The sequence below is a fragment of the Siniperca chuatsi genome, linkage group LG3 (genome assembly GCF_020085105.1).
Source record: "Siniperca chuatsi isolate FFG_IHB_CAS linkage group LG3, ASM2008510v1, whole genome shotgun sequence".
Taxonomy (NCBI): Eukaryota; Metazoa; Chordata; class Actinopteri; order Centrarchiformes; family Sinipercidae; genus Siniperca; species Siniperca chuatsi.
In genome coordinates, this window is record NC_058044.1 from 1,523,392 (window position 1) to 1,546,432 (window position 23,041).

At 42.7% G+C, this 23,041-nt stretch overlaps 3 protein-coding genes across 15 annotated transcripts in view; 2 read left to right on the top strand and 1 right to left on the bottom strand.

Annotated features, from left to right (window-relative positions):
• LOC122873034 (protein NLRC3-like) overlaps positions 1 to 18,692 on the top strand; it is a 31,806-nt gene extending 13,114 nt beyond the window's left edge. Inside the window, exons 7-11 of the mRNA XM_044189307.1 lie at positions 6,619 to 8,422; positions 10,460 to 10,633; positions 11,107 to 11,280; positions 16,707 to 16,753; positions 17,720 to 18,692. Of these exons, the coding sequence (XP_044045242.1) occupies positions 6,619 to 8,422; positions 10,460 to 10,633; positions 11,107 to 11,280; positions 16,707 to 16,753; positions 17,720 to 18,261 (2,741 nt within the window). The 3' untranslated portion in view covers positions 18,262 to 18,692. The remainder of the gene's footprint in view (positions 1 to 6,618; positions 8,423 to 10,459; positions 10,634 to 11,106; positions 11,281 to 16,706; positions 16,754 to 17,719) is intronic.
• The window catches only part of LOC122873028 (NACHT, LRR and PYD domains-containing protein 12-like), a 1,034,258-nt gene that overhangs the window by 476,861 nt on the left and 534,356 nt on the right, over positions 1 to 23,041 (top strand). The gene's annotated exons all lie outside the window — the stretch shown is intronic.
• The window catches only part of LOC122873033 (NACHT, LRR and PYD domains-containing protein 3-like), a 573,599-nt gene that overhangs the window by 183,831 nt on the left and 366,727 nt on the right, over positions 1 to 23,041 (bottom strand). The window lies entirely within an intron of this gene.

Below are 23,041 nucleotides of genomic sequence, written 5' to 3' on the forward strand. Positions count from 1 at the left end.
ATCCAAAAAGACGAGTCACTCTGAAGTTTTGATCTAATTAACAGTCAGTCTGTTAATAAAGCAACAAATAAACCCATCAGCTGTGTTAGATGATAAACTGCTGCTGTATTGTGTCTTGTTCTCTCCATCAGATGCCTGTGAACTCACACTGGACACAAACACAGTCAACAGAAACCTCAAACTGTCTGACAACAACAGGAAGGTGACATTAGTGACAGAGAAGCTGCCATATCCTGATCATCCAGAGAGGTTTAACAGCTGGTCTCAGCTGCTGTGTAGAAATGGTCTGACTGGTCGCTGTTACTGGGAGGTCGAGTGGGAAGGAAGGGTTGATATATCAGTGAGTTACAGAGGAATCAGAAGGAGTGGACGCAGTGTTGACTGCTGGTTTGGAGGAAATAATCAGTCCTGGACTCTGAGGTGCTCTGATGATGGTGGTTACTCTGTCTGGCACAATAACAGAAGAACAGTCCTCTCTCCTCCTCCTCCTCCTCCTCCTCCTCCTCCTCCTCCTCCTCCTCCTCCTCCTCCATCTCTTACAGAGTAGCAGTGTATGTGGACTGTCCTGCTGGCACTCTGTCTTTCTACAGAGTCTCCTCTGACAGACTGATCCACCTCCACACCTTCAACACCACATTCACTGAACTTCTTTATCCTGGCTTTGGGCTCTTGCCATCTGTTTCCTCAGTATCTCTGTGTTCACTGCTGGAGGGAGAGTAAAATAAAATGTATAAAATAAAATCAGGTTCCACGCACACATGCATAAAAATAATCCAAAATAATCTTTTTTAGACAATTTTGTTGTTGTAATTTGTCATTGATCATTGAAAGGTTGAGATATGTCTAATTTGAGTTATTTCCACAGTTAATATGTGTATATGAATGGACAGAGGAGAGTGTCAGTGTTCCAGGGATGTTGATGAGACATTTATTTCTGTCAAAATGGACTGATATTGTAAAACATAAAAATGGTCATTTTCATGGATGTTGTCTCCTGATCACTTATGTTGTTTTTCTTTTTCTTATTTAAATTTAGGATGAATAAAAAATTTAGTGTTTTTAGCACTATACTTCCTATCATTTTTTGGGTGATGTAAACAGGAAGTGTAATGTTGCAATGGAGTCAGTGGGGCTTTACAATCTGTACAGCATATGACACCCTTGTTAAAATGTTTGTGTGCTTTTAGCCGACAAAACATAATGAAGTTTAACCTAAACCTCCTTGTTCACCACATCATTACTGCTGACGCTGCACAAATCTGTCTGTCGATCTCACGCTCCATTTTACCCTCACTAGTGAACAAGACCCCGAGATACTTGAACTCCTTCACTTGCAGCAACTCCCTCCCAACCCTGAGGGAGCAATCCACTGTTTTCTGGCAGAGAACCATGGCCTCAGATTCAAAGGTGCTCATTAGCATATTGACTACTTCACATTCGGCTGCACATCACCCCAGTGCGTGCTGAAGGTCATGGTCTGATGAAACCAACAGAACCAAATAATCTGCAAAGAGCAGTGAAGACATTCTTAAGTCCTTTAACCGGACACTCTCCTCCTCTCGGCTTTGCCTCTATCCATGAAGATTACAAACACCACTGAAAATGTGTTTGACTTCCTGCCAAGAATATGGACACAGCTCTCTCTCAGGTTATATAAGGACCGTTATAATGGCCCCCTACTCCTGCTGTACCCCCAGCACGACTCCCCAGGGGGCACAGTTGTAAGCCTTCTCCAAGTCCAAAAAAAAAAAAATGTACGCTGGATAGGCAAACTCCCATGACCCCTCTAATAGCCCTGCGAGGGTAAAGATATGGTCCACTGTTCCAAGACCAGGACAGAATCCGCATTGCTCCTCCTGGATCTGAGGTTAAACAATCAGACAGAGCCTCCTTTCCACTACCCTGACATAAGCTTACCCAGGGAGGCTGAGCAGTGTAATACTCTTTAAAAATGGGAACCACCACCCTGGACTGCCATTCCGCAGGCACTGTCCCGACCTCAACACAACATTTAAGAGGCATGTCGGCCAAGACAGCCCGAAAGAGTCCAGAGCCTTCAGCATCTCACTGTGGCGCCTTGCCGCTGAGGCTGAGAGACCTCTGCCAGGGATATAGGTGAGACTTCCCCGTAAGGGCTTATTCTGAGGTAATGAACAAACAATGATTCTTATTTTCAGGTGATTCTACACTGATGAAAACATACTTATAAATATTATATTCCATTTCTGCCAATAGCTCCTCCTAAATGTTACATACTGGACCTTTAATTTTGTCGGAAAACCTGGATTTCATGTTTTCCGAGTCCTGGTTACATCTCAATGACAGTCAGCTCACTGAGCTGTGTCCTCATTTTTATGGATGTTTAAGCCAGTTTAATTTTCTGTTCATTATCTAATCAATTCATCGATTAATTGACTAACTGTTTCAGCTCTAGATTACCAGTTGGTTTCTGGGTATCTGGGGAAATAATGAAGCTGCCAGGTACAGTGGGGGTCAACAGGGGCCCAACAACAGATCTTTGCCGCGGGGCCCCTCGCAGGTTAATCCGGCCATGACAGTCTGTGAAGATCCTGCCTCCAACTTAAAGCTGAATGTTCGGGCTCCAGCAGCTCGGTGTTGTGGGTAAAACAGTCAGCGGAGACAAACCAAGAGGCTGGGACCTGCCTACTGGTCACAGACCAGTTCAAACCTGAGCCGGCATCCCTATTTCAGCAAAGGAAAACCTTATTTATGTGCAATTAAGTAGTTTCACAGTAGAACCGATTTAAAATATTTAAAATGAAATATTCAGAACTTGAATTAGTTCAGCTTCTTATTAACTGTCTCTCATGTCCTTAAATCCTGTGACAGAAAATGTCCCTTAAAGTGTGACAAAGTTTTTCCTCAGTTTCAGGTCAGTTTCCATCAGTTCTGGATCCGTTCTGGGTCAGTATTAATTCTGGGTGCAGCTGATAGTAATAACTAGAGCAAAGGGAGGATGTGTGGCTTGCATCACAGTATCAGCAGTGTCATCAAGCTCACTTCTCTTTCCGTCTCTAACTTCCACTTTCTCTCTCGTCCTGTCGCAGATTCTTTTCTCCGTCCAGACAAAAAGGTAAAAGTGTGTTTTTCATGTTGGGTTCGTCTCTTTTCTTCTGTAAGGACTCATGTTATCTGACTGTGTGTGTCTGCATTAGTTTGACACAATCATCGGTGTAAAAGCTGTGTGAATGTGTGAGAGGCTTTGAGGGCGTTGGTCGACAGGATCCACCGCTCGGCTCTTGTGCTTTTTAGCAGAAGACGTTTGAAACAGTGAAAACAGCTGCTAACAGTCAGTCATCAGTGTGAAAGCTGCTTTCTTGTTGCAGCCGTTATTTTGTTTGGGACAAAATCATCAAAATGAAGTCACTGTAAAGATCAGAATGCAGGCTCACTCCGCTTTTGTGTGCAGCTGCTGTGATGCTGACTGCAGTCTGTCCATGTGCTGGGCTGCTCTTCAGCTCTGTGGAAGTGGTGTGGGTACCACTTTCTAATAACACATCATTATGAATTTGTATTACAAATATGTCCCCACCACCTAGTTGTTTCTTTCCTGGCACCATTCAGCCTGAATCCCTAAAGAGCCTGAAAGCACCTTTTTAAAACTAAAATATTGCACTGCAGCTTAAACTGTCAACATTTCTATTCATGTAAACTGTCAGATTTGTGTGTTTAGGATTTTAGTGAATTCGGTGTCAGAAAGCTTCCTGAGTTTCCTCCAGTCAGAGCTCTGCATGTTTGTCATGTGACTGAGAGGATTCTAAATAATGTGTGAGCTCTGACAGCATGTTGTGGGCTCTGTTATGAATCAGTGTGAGGAGACAGAGGAGGTCCTCTGTCAAGAATACTGATCTTTAGTGTTAATGTTTTATGTCTCTCTCTGCATCTAGGAATTATAGTCGAATCCGGTGGCTGATTATGTGTTGCACTCTCAAGCCTCTCCGCCATTACCGAGTTCAGTATCCGAGTTCAACTGAACACATTTACACTGACAGAGGAAGCAGAGATGTTTGGGTTAATCGCGGTCGGCAGTCGCCCCCCTCTGACAGATGAAGGTCGTCGGTGTGAATTTCAAAGTAATTCAGTCTCTAAACACTGGTCTGAAATTTTTGTATGTGATTGCAGGCTGTCAGGAGATGTTATACACCTATAAACTAAAAGTAGGATTGTTTAGACAGTGGATTGTGCTGCAGGTGGCTGTTTTAATCCTTTTTTGTGAAGTTTCAGTCATTACCATCAGACCTGTCGCAACACTGTCAGTACTGCAGCTACAGTAGCCAGGAAACTCTGAATTAGAATAATAGTCATAGAAAATATTGTTATATACTGCTAGAAAGTACTGAAAAAAAACTGATATAACAATAATTAATTCTCATTGTCACGATTTGTCAAGCAGGGTAACGAGGAGTACAAGAATTGAACCCAAATGCAAACTCTAAGGCTGAGATGGTACAATTCAAATAATTTAATATAAAATACGAAGAGGCCTATAGGTAGTCTGGCAGGCACAGGCAAAACCAGATAATAGTCCAAAAGGCAAACAAATCCAAAGAGGACAGGCTGAAAATCCACCCCAAGCGGGTCCCCCTGACCCCGAGCAGGTCCCCCTGACCCCGAGCAGGTCCCCCTGACCCCACCCGCAGGGCCTTTGATGTCATTCGCTCGGCTCGGCTCGGGGTCGGCTTGATTATTGGTTATTCTTATTGTGTCACAGGGATTGTTGCCCCCAGTCTTGTATTGTGTTATTCGGGCCCCGTGTTGCTTCCCCTCCTCTATTGCTTCCATTGCTTCTATTGCTTCTAACGCCTCTTGGAAGTGCTGGACCGCTGGACTGCTCGAAAACGCTATTATAGCTCTCGCCGCTGCTAGTGCTGCTATTTGCTACTGCTATTGCTACTGGACACTTGGCTAGTGGATGGCCTGCTGTACCCCCCTCCGCACACACACACACACACACACACACACACGGGTCACTCAGACCCCGCTAGGGGAGCGGGAGGGTTAAAGGACAAAGATGAAGGGGCACAAAGACAAAGGAACACACAGACTAAATACACTAGTGAGGGGAGTATAACTAGACACAGGTGAAACTAATCAGGGCAGGGCAAACATTCAAAACTGGTGGAAAAACACAAAGGCAAGGAGTAAAGTAATCCAAGACACATGAGGAAGGACTCTGTCATCCCTACTGGTTTTCCATCATACTTTCTTCCTTTGGCCAGAATCACGTATTGAATTCCATGTAGTATTAAAAAGGTCTTAAAAAGTCTCACATCCTGCATAAACCCCAACTTACACAGCGTGAAAGTTTAGGTTGCATATCATTGCAGATCAAATACTTAATTTGTTCCATGTTCGAATTGTAGTTTGAAAATCAAAGCTATATATATAAATATATATATGAGCATAAAGGTGTCTCTGAGAATTCAGTTACATTTATAAACAAACAGTAGTATTTTAAAATCAATTCTGTGTAAAGATCTGAGATCTGGAGTGACGTGATCCACTCTCCTGGTCTTAGTGAGGACTCTAGCAGCAACGACTGAATCAGCTGCAGCTGTCTGACTTTTTAGAGAGACCTATAAAGACAGTGTTATAGTAGTAGAGTTTTACACAACTCAGCTTCCAGGATCATGAGGGTATGCAAACCCATCTATCACATTAAGCTGGGGATTCTCATTAGACTTTGGAATTTGCACATGGTTCGGAAAAGGTCACCAATAGTTGAACTAAAAATATTGCTTATTTGTGCTGATTGAGAAGCTGTAATGGAATAACAAAATTGAAGGCTACCTGAAAGGATATAATTTCAGTGTGATGTGATTTCTAATGTTTTGAAATCTGCCGAAATGCCCATGTTTTTTTATTTTGATTAAATCAGTTTCTTTCCTTTTCTATCAGCACCAGATTTAGTACAAAGATAAAGACAAATTTTGAAATTCAAAGAATTGTATGATAAATGAGATACTGTCTCACAAATGACAGTGAACAGCTTCTTAGATCAACCTAAAGGTCTCATAATTGATACCAGAAAACTTTACTGCCTAATCCTTGAAATGTCCCCGAAAGCAAATCATACAAAAATGTGTATCTGTTAATATTTGGAATCATCACAGTTTCTGTTTTCTCCACAGAGTTCAGCAGGATCCCAGTGGTCAGTCTGTCCAGCAGCATCCAACAGACTTGGACTCCATATTTATGGTGTGTAAATGTCCAACAACAGCATTTACTTCAGCTGAAAGTAAAATGAAAAATAATTAAAATCAAAGTTTTATTCTTTTCCAGCATCTTGAGGAAAACATTGTCACTTTTGTGAAGAACGAGCTGAAAAAGTTCCAGAAGGTTCTCAGTCTAGATTACCAAGCATGCTTAGAGAGACAGAGTGAGGATGAGGAGGAGGTGGTGGATGGTGAGGAGGAAGAGCAGAGGACGAGCAGCAGAGAGGCATTTCTGAAGATCACACTGCACTTCCTGAGGAGAATGAAGCAGGAGGAGCTGGCTGACTGTCTGCAGAGCAGTAAGAGGATTTTCCACACTCTACTTTCCTCACATTAACACTAACATCCACTCACTGATTTAATCTGTTGTGTTTTCATTCAGGAACTGTTGCTGCAGTTTGTCGTCGTCAACTCAAATCTAACCTGAAGCAGAAATATCAGTGTGTGTTTGAGGGGATTGCTAAAGCAGGAAACCGAACCCTTCTGAACCAGATCTACACAGAACTCTACATCACAGAGGGAGGGACTGCAGATGTAAATGATGAACATGAGGTCAGACTGATTGAAGCAGCATCCAGGAAACCAGACAGACCAGAAACAATAATCAAATGTAAAGACATCTTTAAACTCTCAGCTGGAAGAGATGAACCAATCAGAACAGTGATGACAAAGGGAGTGGCTGGCATTGGGAAAACTGTCTTAACACAGAAGTTCACTCTGGACTGGGCTGAAGACAAAGCCAACCAGGACATACAGTTCACATTTCCATTCACTTTCAGAGAGCTGAATCTGCTGAAAGAGAAAAAGTTCAGCTTGGTGGAACTTGTTCATCACTTCTTTACTGAAACCAAAGAAGCAGGAATCTGCAGGTTTGAAGAGTTCCAGGTTGTGTTCATCTTTGACGGTCTTGATGAGTGTCGACTTCCTCTGGACTTCCACAACAATGAGGTCCTGACTGATGTTACAGAGTCCACCTCAGTGGATGTGCTGCTGACAAACCTCATCAGGGGGCAACTGCTTCCCTCTGCTCACCTCTGGATAACCACACGACCTGCAGCAGCCAATCAGATCCCTTCGGAGTGTGTTGACATGGTGACAGAGGTCAGAGGCTTCACTGACCCACAGAAGGAGGAGTACTTCAGGAAGAGATTCACAGATGAGGAGCAGGCCAGCAGAATCATCTCCCACATCAAGACAACACGAAGCCTCCACATCATGTGCCACATCCCAGTCTTCTGCTGGATCACTGCTACAGTTCTGGAGGATGTGTTAAAGACCAGAGAGGGAGGAGAGCTGCCCAAGACCCTGACTGAGATGTACATCCACTTCCTGGTGGTTCAGTCCAAACTGAAGAACGTCAAGTATGATGGAGGAGCAGAAACTGATCCACACTGGAATAAAAAGAGCAGGAAGATGATTGTGTCTCTGGGAAAATTGGCTTTCGAGCAGCTGCAGAAAGGCAACCTGATCTTCTATGAAGCAGACCTGACAAAGTGTGGCATCGATATCAGAGCAGCCTCAGTGTACGCAGGAGTGTTCACACAGATCTTTATAGAGGAGAGTGGACTGTACCAGGACAAGGTGTTCTGCTTCATCCATTTGAGTGTTCAGGAGTTTCTTGCTGCTCTTCATGTCCATCTGACATTCATCAAATCTGGTGTCAGTCTGCTGTCAAAACAACAATCTTCCTCCTGGTGGTCTAAACTATTTAGAGACAAACCTGAACCAACACATTTCTACCAGAGTGCTGTGGACAAGGCCTTACAGAGTCCAAATGGACACCTGGACTTGTTCCTCCGCTTCCTCCTGGGTCTTTCACTGCAGAACAATCAGACTCTCCTTCAAGGTCTGGTGACACACACAGGAAGTATCTCACAGACCAATCAGGAAACAGTCAAGTACATCAAGAAGAAGATCAGTGAGAATCTGTCTCCAGAGAGAAACCTCAATCTGTTCCACTGTCTGAATGAACTGAATGATCATTCTCTAGTAGAGGAGATCCAACAGTACCTGAGTTCAGGAAGTCTCTCCACAGATAAACTGTCTCCTGCTCAGTGGTCAGCTCTGGGCTTCATCTTACTGTCATCAGAAAAAGATCTGGACGTGTTTGACCTGAAGAAATACTGTCCTTCAGAGGAGGTTCTTCTGAGGCTGCTGCCAGTGGCCAAAGCCTCTGACAAAGCTCTGTAAGTGCACAGATTACATTACTTTTATTTAGCTGATGTTTCTTTACAATAAGTGCATTCAACCATATGGATACAACCCAAAAACTGCAAGAATCAGGTAAGTACATCAAATTCATCAAGTATGCTGAAGTGCTTCAAGTGCTACACTTTGAAACAATAACAGATTTTATTTTGATTGGCCAAGGTGCACTCTGAACAGATGAATTTTCAGTCTGCGATGGAAGATATAAAAAGTTTCTGCTATACTGATGTCTGTGGGTAGCTCGTTCCACCACTGTGAAGCCAGTCACAGTCGTGATTTTGTTAAGAGGTGGCTAGGCCCTCCTCGTAGTAAGATAGTGGCAAGCATATTGGCAATAGCAGAGCATAGTGGACAGGCTGGGGTGTTTGGTTTGACCATGTCCTGGATGTAGGATGGGCCTGAGCCAATCGCGGCATGGTATGCAAGTACCAGTGTCTTGAATTGGATTCGAGCAGCCACCGGTAGCAAGTGCAGGGTGTGGAGGAGCGGTGTAGTGTGGGAGAAGGAAGGTTGAAGACCAGCTGGGACAAGGTGGGATGGCACATGTGGGCAGACCAGCCAGGAAAGAGTTGCAATAGTCTAGGCACAAGATGACTAAAGGCTGGACCAGAACCGGCGCCGCCTCCTGGGTGAGGAACAGACATATCCTCCTGATGTTGTGGAAGATGAATGTGCAGGAGCAGGTTGGCAGCGATGTTGGCAGTGAAGGACTGCTGAATATCCTGTGTTGAGAGGAGAATGGAGAGGAGGATCTGGAGGTTTACTATGTAAAATGCTGCTGAAAGGTCCAGCAGGATGACGACGAAGGAGAGGGAGACTGCTCAAGCAGTGTGGAGTTCCTCTGTTGGCAAGGGGGCAGTCTCAGTTGAGTGGCCTGTATTGAAACCAGAATGGTGGGGGTCAAGAAGATTGTTCTGGTGGAGATATGCAGAATGCTGAGTGACGACAGCATGCTCAAGTGTTTAAGAAAGAGCGTTTAGTTGCAGATGAGGAGGCAGAGAAAGAGGAGAGAAGAGATTGCTAGGCAAGGTGGTCCTCAGTACGCTTTACAGTACGCCATTTTCTTTAGTAACAGACACAGCATGAAATTCAAAAGGAGGAGTGAAGGGTGGAACCAGGTAGAGAGAAAATCTCCATTTGGGGGAGATTAGCACCAGTGTTGTGCACGTTACTTTCAAAATGTAATATATTACCTATTGCATTTGACTATTATGTTCTTGTCCTTTTCTTTGATAAACTAAAAGTAATGGTAGTATACCCTTTTCGAAAGTGTAGAGTCTGATTCCGCAGCCATCTCAGCCATAGAATTTCAGCAACAGGATTCTTCAATCCCCCCCCCCACACACACAACACTGATTAGCACACCAGTGGCATCCCTCTGCCGGTGGGTCTGGCTGCGTTGGTAGACTGAGGAGAGGGCTGCAGGGTTGGTTTTCTCAGATGTGATCCAAGTCTCAGTGAGAGCAAGGAAGTCCAAAGATCACAAGAAGGCAAAGACAGAGATGAACTCAGGGATTAGCGCCTTTTTCAGCAGCAGCAGGCAGCTATTTTCATCAGATAACTGCAGATACTAACTGTATCACATGTGTAGGATTTTTCTCAACTAATGAAAGTCTTAGTCCAGTGATAGTCGCAAGATTTACTCCATGAACTGATGAATTGAAAAATTTGCATATTGTTTCTTTAATTTCATTGTACCTCCACAGTTTAATGCAGCCATGAAATAAAACGAAAAATCCGTCACATTGTAATTTATTTAAGGCTAAAATTAATTTGTGTAAGTTATTGGGATCCTAGAGGTGTGACTATTATTTTTGAAATCGCTGTTAGATCCCAGTAATATACTAATTTAAAAAATGCTCATCGTCAAAAAATGTTCTTGTCACCTGAGATCCTAATGCTTGATTGTTCAACTCATCAACTCAGTAAGGGGAATCATAGAAATGTGATGTGTTTTACATTGTAGATAACAGAAACAGCATCAGTGTTTGTCTTTATCACTAACTCTCCTTCAGGCTGAGTGGCTGTAATCTGTCAGAGAGAAGCTGTGAAGCTCTGTCCTCAGTTCTCAGCTCCCAGTCCTCTAGTCTGAGAGAGCTGGACCTGAGTAACAACGCCCTGCAGGATTCAGGAGTGAAGCTGCTCTCTGCTGGACTGGAGAGTCCACACTGTACACTGGAGACTCTCAGGTCAGGTTTCAGCTTATGTTTAACAGATGGCTATTTAAATGTTGCTTGACATATACATGCAGCTGTATGCCCGGAAAGACAGAGACGTTTTTCCTTGGAGCGAACCCAACTTTTAAATCCAAACTTTACACAGACTGTTGCTCTATTTTGCTCTTCTTCTCCACTATGCTAGCTTTGGCAGGTTGCTGCAGAAGTAGGCTAGTGTTTGTGAAGCCATACAGTATCAGCTTCATAAGGTGTTAGTACACCATTGTTTGGTTTTAAAGCTAGTTGTGCTACCTCTGAGTGTTCAAATTAAATTAAAGCAGATTTAAGTCAAAATATTTGGTTGATGACTTGTTCTGGTCTCATTTGATTGTATAGTAACAATGAATTTCAAAGCAGTGGACTGATGAGAAAATTCGGTTTGAGCTAATTTTAATCAGGGAATTCACACTGACATGGAAATAATATATTAAAATAAATGTCTCCAGGCTGTCAGGTTGTCTGATCACAGAGGTAGGCTGTACTTCTCTGGCCTCAGCTCTGAGATCCAACCCCTCCCATCTGAGAGAGCTGGACCTGAGCTACAATCATCCAGGAGACTCAGGAGTGAAGCTGCTGTCTGCTGTACTGGAGGATCCACACTGGAGCCTGGACACTCTCAGGTATGAACAGACAACAAGAGCTCACACACTGTTTCTCGGTCACACTGACAAGCTGAGGACTGTTGGTTCACAGTCTGAACCTGCAGCACTGCTGATAACAGTAACTGATGTGCTGAGAGTCCCTGTCCCCCTCTGACCTCTGAGACTGACCTCCTGACTAATATCAGACCAGGATCTGGTGTTGATCATTTATTGACGCCTACAATACACATTCTTTTTGACAAATACTCAAGTGTTTATAAACCATGATACAAACTTATCAAGACGTTCAAAGTTCATTTTTGACTTTGGAAACAGCAGTTGACAAAACCATTGCAGAGGTGGAACGAAGTGGCGAGGGAAGAGAGAGGGGTGCAGACAAAAGAGACTTAAGAATAAGAGATTTAAGCTGTGTCTGCCTTCTCTCGTCATGGGCAACGTGAGATCGCTGCTGAATAAAATGGACGAGCTAACGGCGTTATTCCGGCCATATTATCTGCCACGTGAACTCTCACATGCCATTGTTGTGGCTGTTTACATCCCCCCCCTCTGCTAACCCGGCATCGGCGTGCAACGCCATTCACACCGCCATAGCACATCTCCAGGCTCAACACCCGAGTGCACTCATTTTAATCTCGGGTGACTTCAACCATGTCAGTGTTTCAACAACACTGACTAATTTCACCCAGTATGTGAGCTGTCCTACTAGAGAGGAGAGGACACTGGACCTGCTGTATGCTAACGTGAAGGATGCATACAGCTCTTCCCCCCTCCCCCCTCTGGGTAGGTCAGACCACAACCTGGTTCACCTCAAATCCTGCTATGTGCCTCTGGTTAAAAGGCAGCCTGCGACCACAAGGACAGTGAGGAGATGGTCAGGGGAGGCCTATGAGACACTGCAGGAATGTTTTGAGGTGACAAACTGGGATGCACTCTGTGAGCCTCATGGAGAGGACATTGAAGGGCTCACTGAGTGCATCACTGGCTACATTAACTTCTGTGTGGACTGCAATGTCCCAACCAAGATGGTCCATTGTTACCCAAATAACAAACCATGGGTAACAAAGGACATCGAGGACATTCTGAATGCCAAGAGGAGGGCCTTTACTGATGGCAATAGGGAGGAGGTGAGGGCAATCCAGGCTGACCTGAAGGTGAAAATCAGGGAAGCCAAGGAGAAGTACAGGAGGAAGCTGGAGCGGAAACTCCAGCAGAACAATATGAGAGAGGTCTGGAGTGGCATGAAGACCATCACTGGCTTCAGACCGACTGGCAGCAGAGGAGTTGAAGGCAGCTTGGACAGGGCCAACGAACTGAATCTGTTCTTTAACAGATTCGACACACCGGCTCCTGCTCATCCCCCCTCTAACTCAGCTGCTGCCAGCCCTCAAGCTCCTCTGAGTACTCTGCTCCCCCCTCCCCATCAGGCTAACGGCCCTCTCCAGACCGACGACTCCCCCCCTCCCCCACCTGTAACTTCTGCTGTGTGCCTGACTGCTGACCAGGTGAGAGGACAGCTGATGAGGCTCCACTCAAACAATGCTGCAGGTCCCGATGGCGTTAGCCCTGGGGTGCTAAAAGCCTGTGCCCCCCAGCTATGTGGAGTCCTTCAACATGTCTTCAACCTGAGCCTGAGTCTTCAAAGGGTCCCCATTCTGTGGAAGACATCTTGCCTCGTTCCTGTGCCGAAGACGCCACGCCCCAGTGGCTCCAAGGACTACAGACCGGTGGCAATGACCTCCCACATAATGAAGACCCTGGAGAGACTAGTGCTGGAACAGCTGCGGCCCATGTTCAGACCCCTCCTGGACCCCCTTCAGTTCGCCTACCAGCCCCGGCTGGGAGTTGAGGATGCCATCATCTACCTGCTTAACCACATCCACACCCACCTGGACAGGCCGGCAAGCACGGTGAGGATCATGTTTTTTGACTTCTCCAGTGCTTTCAACACCATCCGGCCTGCCCTGCTGGGAGAGAAGCTGGCTGCGATGCAGGTGGATGCCCCCCTTGTGTGGATTGTGGACTACCTGACGTGCAACGCCATTCACACCGCCATAGTACAACTCCAGACTCAACACCCAAGTGCACTCATATTAATCTTGGGTGACTACCCCCCCCCGGGTAGGTCAGACCATAACCTGGTTCACCTTAAACCCTGCTATGTGCCTCTGGTTAAAGGCAGCCTGCGACCACAAGGACAGTGAGGAGATGGTCAGAGGAGGCCTATGAGACACTTAGGGATGTTTTGAGGTGACAAACTGGGATGCACTCTGTGAGCCTCATGGAGAGGACATTGACAGGCTTACTGAGTGCATCATTAATAGAGGAAAGTAGAAACAACCCCAGGTTTCTTTTCAGCAATGTAGCCAGGCTGACAGAGAGTCATAGCTCTATTGAACCATGTATTCCTATAGCCCTCAGTAACAACAACTTCATGAGTTTCTTTGATAATAAAATTTTAACTATTAGAGAAAAAATCATGTCCTGCCCTCAACCGGTACCGATTTTTCTTCAAACATGGGAACCTTAGAAACAACTGTAAAACCTGATATACATTTTGACTGCTTTGCTCCTACCGACCTGTCTCTTAGACCCCATTCCAGCTAGGCTGCTTAAAGACGCTTTACCCTTAGTTAGCACTTCGTTACTGGATATGATCAATCTGTCTTTATTAACAGGCTATGTACCACAATAGTTTAAAGTAGCTGTAATTAAACCGCTTCTTAAAAAGTACACTCTTGATCCAGGTTTTTTTTGCCAACTATAGACCTATATCTAACCTTCCCTTTCTCTCTAAGATCCTTGAGAAAGCAGTCGCCAATCAGTTGTGTGACTTTCTAAATAACAATAGTTTATTTGAAGATTTTCAGGCAGGATTTGGTGAAAATTACAAATGACCTTTTAATGGCATCAGACATTGGACTTGTCTCTGTAATTGACTTGTTAGATCTTAGTGCTGCATTCGACACCATTGACCATCACATCCCATTACAGAGACTGGAACATTCAGTTGGCATTAAAGGAACCGCACTAAGCTGGTTTAAATCCTATCTATCAGATCAATCTCAGTTTGTACATGTTAACGGTGAGTCCTCCGTGCACGCCAAAGTTAGTCACGGAGTTCCACAAGGTTCTGTGCTTGGACCGATTCTATTCACCTTATATATGCTTCCTTTAGGCAGTATTATTAGGAAACACTCCATAAACTTTCATTGTTATGCAGATGATACCGAATTATATCTATCGATCAAGCCAGATGAAACTAACCAGTTAGCTAAACTTCACGCATGCCTTAAGGACATAAGGATGGACACCTGGATGACCTGCAATTTTCTGATGTTAAAGTCTGACAAAACTGAAGTTATTGTACTTGGCCCCTAACACCTCCGAGACACATTATCTAAAAATATAGTTACTGTAGATGGCAATGCCCTGGTCTCCAGCAGCACCGTAAGGAACCTCGGCATTATCTTTGATCAGGACTTATCCTTTAACTACCACATGAAACAAACTTCAAGGACTGCCTTCTTTCACCTACGCAACATTGCAAAAATCAGGCACATCCTGTCTCAAAATGATGCCGAAAAACTAGTGCATGCATTTGTTACTTCTAGGTTGGACAATTGCAATTCCTTATTATCAGGCTGCCCGAATGAGTCCCTTAAGACTCTCCAGTTGATCCAGAATGCTGAGGCACGTGTACTGACAAGAACTAGGAAAAGAGATCATATCTCTCCAATATCAGCTATCTCTGCACTGGCTCCCTGTAAAATCCAGAATTTTAATTCTCCTTACATACAAAACTCTTAATGGTCTGGCACCATCATATCTTAAAGAACTCATAATACCTTATTACCCCACTAGAATACTGCGCTCCCAGAATGCAGAGGTACTGGGGTTCCTAGAGTCTCCAAAAGTAGATCGGGAGCCAGAGCCTTAAGTTATCAAGCTCCTCTCCTGTGGAATCTGATCCCAATTTGGGTTTGGGAGGCAGACACCATCTCCACATTTAAGACTAGGCTTAAGACTTTCTTCTTTGATAAAGCTTATAGTTAGGGCTGGCTTGGGTGAGTCCTGAACCATCCCTTAGTTATGCTGCTATAGGCCTAGACTGCCTGGAGACTTCCCATGATGCACCTCTTTCCTCTCTCCTTCTCTCCCTCTCCATCTATGCATTTTTATTCTATTACTGCATGTTACTAACTCGACATCTTCTCTCTGCCAGTTTTGTGCTTTCTCGTTTCTCTCCTCTCTCCTTCTGTCGCTTTCAGCAGGTATTTCTGCCTCCAGAGCTGCAGAGACTGGATCTGTGGTTGTGGGCCACCTGCTGCCCCCATTGTTCCTGCTCGACAACTGCTACTACAGTTGTTGTTATTGGCTCTGTTACTAATACTGTCATTATTATTCCTCTAGCTGTCATTCCGATTATTATTAATTTATTAATATTAATGTTACCACTACCATTACTATTTTAAAAATTCTAGGTGGTATTTGCATTGTGCTCTCCCCCCCACCCCATTCATACACTGATGGCAGATGCTAACTGCTCATCAGTCCAAAGAAACTAACTAATCATTCACACTCACACACACCGAAGGAACAGCCCTCGGGAGCAATTTGGGGTTCAGTGTCTTGCCCAAGGACACTTCGGCAACTTCCTGGGGAAGTCGGGATTGAACCACCGCCCTTCTGATTGGTGGACAACCCGCTCTACCACTAAGCCAATATCTCGCCAGGAAAAGTTATGCATGACGAAATGTCAGCAGTCAGATGGGGCTGCCACGTTTGTGAATAGGCATATAGTTTACGAACTTAGTCAAATCCAATGCTGAAGTTAGCTTAGCACACTTTTTGATGACGTATACTTTACCTCTGCAAGTGTCTGCACTATGTGCTGCGCCCTACCTAGCGGTGAGCGCAGAGCAAATTTCTCATCATGTGAAGGCAGCTTAACATCTCTCCCCCAGTTGCATGTCTATGTTCCTGTGGGTGCAAAGGCATTAATTAAGTAATTATTCTATTCTTCTTCTTCTAAGGATAGAGGGTGTCATATGCTGTACAGATTTTAAAGCCCATGGAGGCTGATATGTAATACTGGGCTATATAAATTAAATTTACTTGAGTGAATACTTTTGAATCCAACATTAAAACGTATCTGTTGACCACTGACTTGAATAGTTTTTAGCTCTACACCATGAATCATATTTTTACCTTTTTTACTTTTTAGTATATTATCTTTATTCTTTGGATGTTTCCTTTTTGTCTGACTTTTTATTCTTTGATTGTTTTCTTCTGAATATTTTATGTAAAGTTAAATGAGTCTGTGTATGAAATGTGTTTTATAAACACAGCTGTTTTGTGTTAATGGTGGATCTGAGTGAAGGTTTATGAAGATCATTGATGAGGAAGCTTCTGAAGGTTCATCCTGACTCTGTTTCTTCCTCCAGGGTGGAACATGGTGGAAAGCAGAGGCTGAAACCTGGTCTGAGGAAGTGTAAGTGTGTGTTCACTTTGATTCATGAAAACAAGGCAGCACATGTTAAAGTAGTTTAAATCAAAAGCTTGTGTATCTGCTACTGAAATTCTACTCGTTGGTCCAAATGCAGAAAGGCAGAGACTTGATTCAGTGCTTGCTAGCCTGTCCAAGAGAAATCAAATCACATGTTACTGATCTGAGAGTGGAACATTGAGGAACATTGCCAAAATTAGATCATTTTAACTCAGAACGATGCTGAAATGCTGATGCATGCTTTTATTACTAGTTGCTTAGACTATTGCAACTGTCTTTTTACTGGTCTCCCTAAAAAGTCAAGAAAATAATGTAAAGAAAATTACAGATAATTCAGAAAGCTGCTGCCAGGATTTTGACCAAAACAAAAAAAAGAGATCACCTCTGTTTGTATCACTGCACTGGCTACCTGTAGCTTTTAGAAATGATTTTAAAGTCCTTTTACTTATCTACAAAGCATTACATAATCTAGCACCCTCATACATTAGCAACTGCCTCTCATTATATGTCCCAGCAAGAACTCTCAGATCTTCCACTGCCTTTCTTTTAGAAGTTCCTAAAGTGTCCCACAAGAAATCTGGAGAGGCTGCTTTCTGTTTTTATGGCCTAAACCTTCCCTTGGATCTCAGGACAGCAAACTCCCTTGGTATTTTTAAAAATAAATTAAAGTAATTTTCTTTGTTGTAAAGCACTTTGAGCTATACAAATGAAGTTTATTATTATTAAGTTTATTATTATTCATGAAAACAAGGCAGCACATGTTAAAGTAGTTTAAATCAAAAGCTTGTGTATCTGCATTCAATTCTCAGTTTGAAAGAAGATCCAAAAAGATGAGTCACTCTGAAGTTTTGATCTAATTAACAGTCAGTCTGTTAATAAAGCAACAAATAAACCCATCAGCTGTGTTAGATGATAAACTGCTGCTGTACTGTGTCTTGTTCTCTCCATCAGATGCCTGTGAACTCACACTGGACACAAACACAGTACACAAAAACCTCAAACTGTCTGACGACAACAGGAAGGTGACAGTAGTGACAGAGAAGCTGCCATATCCTGATCATCCAGAGAGGTTTGATAGCTGGCCTCAGCTGCTGTGTAGAAATGGTCTGACTGGTCGCTGTTACTGGGAGGTCGAGTGCAGAGGAAGGGTTTATATATCAGTGAGTTACAGAGGAATCAGAAGGAGAGGAGACAGTGATGGCTGCAGGTTTGGAGGAAATAATCAGTCCTGGACTCTGAGGTGCTCTGATGATGGCGGTTACTCTGTCTGGCACAGTAACAGAAGAACAGTCTTCTCCTCCTCCTCCTCCTCCGTCTCTAACAGAGTAGCAGTGTATGTGGACTGTCCTGCTGGCACTCTGTCCTTCTACAGAGTCTCCTCTGACACACTGATCCACCTCCACACCTTCAACACCACATTCACTGAACCTCTTTATCCTGGATTTGGCTTCTGGTTTGGCTTTCATTGCTCAGTGTCTCTGTGTTCTCTGTAGGAGAGAGAGTCAGTCCTGTGTAGAGAAACACTCACACTGCTGACAAACACAAACGCACTTTTTGTAAGTCGACTCAAAATTACAAGAAAACTTTTTTTTTTTTTGGTGAATGAACTGCACGTCCATGGTTTTAAATACCTTGAAATACCTTTTAAATATGTTTTCATTTAGGTTTTTGGGGCGAACGTTTTCTATACTTTTGATTTGTTGATTTGTCATTAATCACTGGAAGGTTGAAATATGTTTAATTTAAAATAAAATCTGTATTTGAATGGATAAAGATTAGTGTCTGTGTTCCAGGGACATAAGAACAATGTTAATGAGACAGTCTGATAGTTCAGTGTTTTACCACTACACTTCCCATCATTCTTTGGTTGATGAACAGTGAGGTGTGGACTATACAAAACAAGGCGAGAAGTGATCAAAGAATAAGCAACTAACTAAAAATTAAGGCGATAAAGATGAGTTTTAAGTTTGGATTTAAAGGCCTCAACAGAGTCAGACTGTCTGATGTCAGCAGGGAGGTTATTCCAGAGGAAGGGGAATGATAGGAAAAGGCCTGCAGCCAGCTGACTTCATTTTATCTCTGTGGACAGACAGGAACCCTATATTCTGAGAGTGGAGAGCACAGAATGGAATATAAGGTTTAAGGGGATCAGACAGGTATGAAGGGGCGAGCCCTTTTACACTTTTGTAAGTCATCAGAAGCACCTTAAAGTCTGATTTGACATGGATAGGGAGCCAATAAAGGGAAGCTAAAATTGGTGTAATATGGTCAGATTTTTTAGTTTTAGTTAAAATTCTAACTTGAACCATTTGAAGATTTTAGTAGTAGCATGTGGCAGACCTGACAACGAAAACTTGAAGGGTGTGAATTAGGATCTCTGAAACATAAAAAAATACTGAATTTTAGCTACATTGCATAGGTGAAACAACAACAGCTGATGTCTATGTCGTCCAAGGCCTATGACCAGCATCTGTTTTATCAGAATTTAGGAGCATGAAATTACTAATCACTAATATTTTGGTACTGATCATCTGCCTTTACAGGCACATACAGCTGAGTATCATCAGCATAGCAGTGGAAATTTATTCCATGACTGCATATAATTTGGCCAAGAGGTGGTGAAGTATAACAGAGCCCTGAGGTACTCCATATTTCGAGAAAATTTTTATTTAGTACTATTATAGCAAACTGTGATCTTTCATGGCAATGCCAGGCCAGAGACGGCAAATTGATTTTCCAGTCTGAATGATTTATGTGTCAAAATCCACACTGAGATCAGTAATAGAAGCAAAGGTGGAATCTGATCACAGATCATTCACCACTTTAGTAAACACACATTGGCAAAGAGCCACACAGTATTAGCGTTTTCAGAGAGTTGGTGGTAACAATACCTGACTTTCCAGTGAATGGCAACATAACAATAGAAACCTCCAATACTGTAAAACAACATAAAACCTCCTGCTGTAAGAAACGGAGACGATGGTTACGCACTGTAACAGTCCAGCAGAGAGCAGAGGAGAGGAAACTGCTTTCCATGAGATGAGCCCAGAGGCACGACGCACAGTTAAAGCTCCACAAATAACAATCCCTCCATACAGAGCGAGTCACAGAAAAATGAGAGACATCCTGCAGATAGAAACGAATGAAAGAGCAGGTGGAGTTATTAGAATCATTCGAATTAGAATAAGTTCTCTTTCAAATAAAACCTCTCTTTCCACATGAGTGGTAAATTTTGTTCTTGCAATTGCATTTATAAAATGTTTTGACTTAAACGTTGCTTACCCATGTCATGTGATATGTTACTTCAGTACACCTTGAACAGACGCAAAACAACGGCAAATTGCACTCAGCTACAACACTTTATGGCTGCTCCATCTCAGGGTCTGATTCACAAAAGATATTGCGCTAATGATATTACAGCGCAATATCTTTTGTGAATCAGACCCTGAGATGGAGCAGATGGCAGTTGCAAATGATGCGCAATTCATGGTGCTATCAGCAGCTGCAATTCATTCTTTGTGAATTCACTTCACAGAATTTTTAAGTTAGTTCTTCTATCATTACTGGAGAAACCAGGGAGCGAGATTAGCACAGTGCAAAACATGGTTTTGGTGTAAATTGCGGCTTTTGCGTGGTCCACCGCCAACTGCTCAAAGGTGATATCATATTTCTGTTACTTGAATGGGTGTAGGCACACCCATATAAATTTCTCCAAAATCAGACAGTACATGTTTTGCTCATCTCTTTAACTTTTATTTTACATTTCTCCACATTACCTGAAATGGGATCGCACAGAAAAAATAGTTTTATTTCGACTATTATATTAATGCCAGCGATACAAAATAAAGATTAATGAGTGATTCTTACCATCTGTCATCCACAACAGCTAGCAGCCTTTCCTTTACCCTGCTGACCCCTTTTACAGCCATTTGAAGGAAGCAGGTTTCTGTTCCAGCTATTTGGTATATCCATTGTGTTGTAAAATGTTGTGCAACTGGCAAAAGAGTGTTACAAAATATCTACAGAAACCATTGAACATAGAATCATGACTGTTGATATAACTTTGGAGGATGAATTTTATATTGGTGAGCTCAGAAACAGGAGATTATTTTAAAAAATTCTATTTGTGAATGATAATCAAGATCATTACGGTATAGCTGCCACATAATTGTGATGCCAAATAAAACTGTGCATTATTTCACAGACGAAAACATGGTGAAACGTGAATGAATCTGTTCTTGGCATTATACATCAGAGCGGCACATGCGGGTACTTCGTAAAACGTCATGACCGCTCCCCTTTTTGGGGGATAGAAAACCGAAGATCCTATAGATGTCAATGCAATTTGACATGTGTTTTACAATTTTGGCAAGTGTGTATGCATTCATTAACCAAACCTTTATTTTATAGACATGTCTAATAATTATTTTGCGACCTTGCTTGAAGCTGAACATTTGCGATACCTTAATAAATTAAGGTTGATCAGTCAGCCGTCATGCCCCTTCAGTCTTCCCTGTCCAAGTGAATCAATGATCCAACACAGTGGCCAGATATTGCGTATCCAGAAATCTGATTGAATCACCAGATATCTTTAGGCTTAGTGTTGTTTGTAAATATCCAACTGTAAATATCCAACTAGGCTAGGCTTAGATTAGTTGGAGACGACAGTCTGATGCTGCTATACTGTATGACTGTAATCTAGCAGCCTTCCACTCAAGCTAGCTAGCCATCAGTAGTAAGTGTCACCGGCATTATTTAGTTATTTACCACACTGACAGTGAATATTCATATATCATATATGCCTCAAATCAGATCTGGATTCATATGTTGTTGTTTTACAACCTGCTACACAACAGCTTTTCAGCATATTCCTATTTCTCTACTTATGTGAAAGCGTGATTCTTTCCCCCAAAAGGGGCCGCTTGCCGCTTGATGACGCGATGCCGGTCTGACGTACATTTGAGCTGCTGTATTCATATCTGAAACTCTGCACATTCATTAATTGCTCGTTTCGGCCTGATGAATGTCACCTGTTCATAAGGTGATGCACATCTGTGAGATTTCATCATTAGCATAATCAACACACCCAAAATTTCCATATAAGGTCACCTGTTTCCCTCCATTTGTGGGTAAGTTTTATTCACAAAAATGTTACCAAAGGGTCAGAAGAAGACTTTCAAGTGCTGCTGATCTTTTTAGCAGAGTCAGTAGTGGTAATAGAGGACCACGTCATTGTTTCGAACATTTTCTAAACAATGACAGACATAAAGAGGGTTTGGACTACATGACGTTAGATGCTAAAAAATATTTTAAGGATAGCTGTCCATTAAGTTACTAATATGAGAGGCGGAAAAGTTGGATGTGCCAGGCACTGAGATATTAGATGAGAAAATATTATAGCCGCGAGTAGGTGATGTTACACTGTCAGGTGCAACAGAGGACGTTTCTCCAGAGACCTGCATACAGACCCTGCGTTTATATTTTTGTTGAGTATATGTGCATATGTGGATTTATATATTATGTGTATACAGTATATACTATTCTAATTAATTTTGGTTTCATATATAAACTCCAAATTAATTCATAGGCTTCAAGGCTTTATGATGCTTCAGTCAAATTTTATGTGTGGAGAAAGACGGTAAGGTAAGTACGAGAAAATTGGTGAATGCCACAAATTATCTTAAATTGCTTGTGTGTGCTACTTAATAACAAATATGTTTGTACGAGTTGTTCTTGCATGAAGTCCATTGTGTATCATGTTGTTCCAACTCTTCATTGAAGCTCTGTGATGCTTATACTTAATGAAAGACTCAATCAAAAGACTCACGAGATGTTTTTAACGGCCATATTATGTTATTTATCTTCCCATCAAATGGAAATATTCTGGATGTCTTGTGCATCATTTCTGACACATTTTCCAAACATTCAGCCTGAAATATTCAGTATTTTTGTAAAATTTGGGATCTCCACTAGACAGAGTAGGATTGAACAATGTTCTGCTGAGCAACATGGGTTTGTAAAGATGGATTAACCAGAGGGTTCAACAGAGTTAAGTGCGTTAATGGCAAAAAAACCCAACTGCTGTGTAACTAAAAAATTCCTCATCATTAAGAAAACAACAATGACTGAGGTATCCAGCTGAGGCTACTGACTGTGACTTAGAATCAGCTGCACTGAGCAGCATCTGGGCCAGCTTTGGGTCTTGAGCCTTGAATCTTCATGAGCCACTGTTGGGTCAAAACATTTTTGCTATCTGGGAAAAGTTAGAGTCAA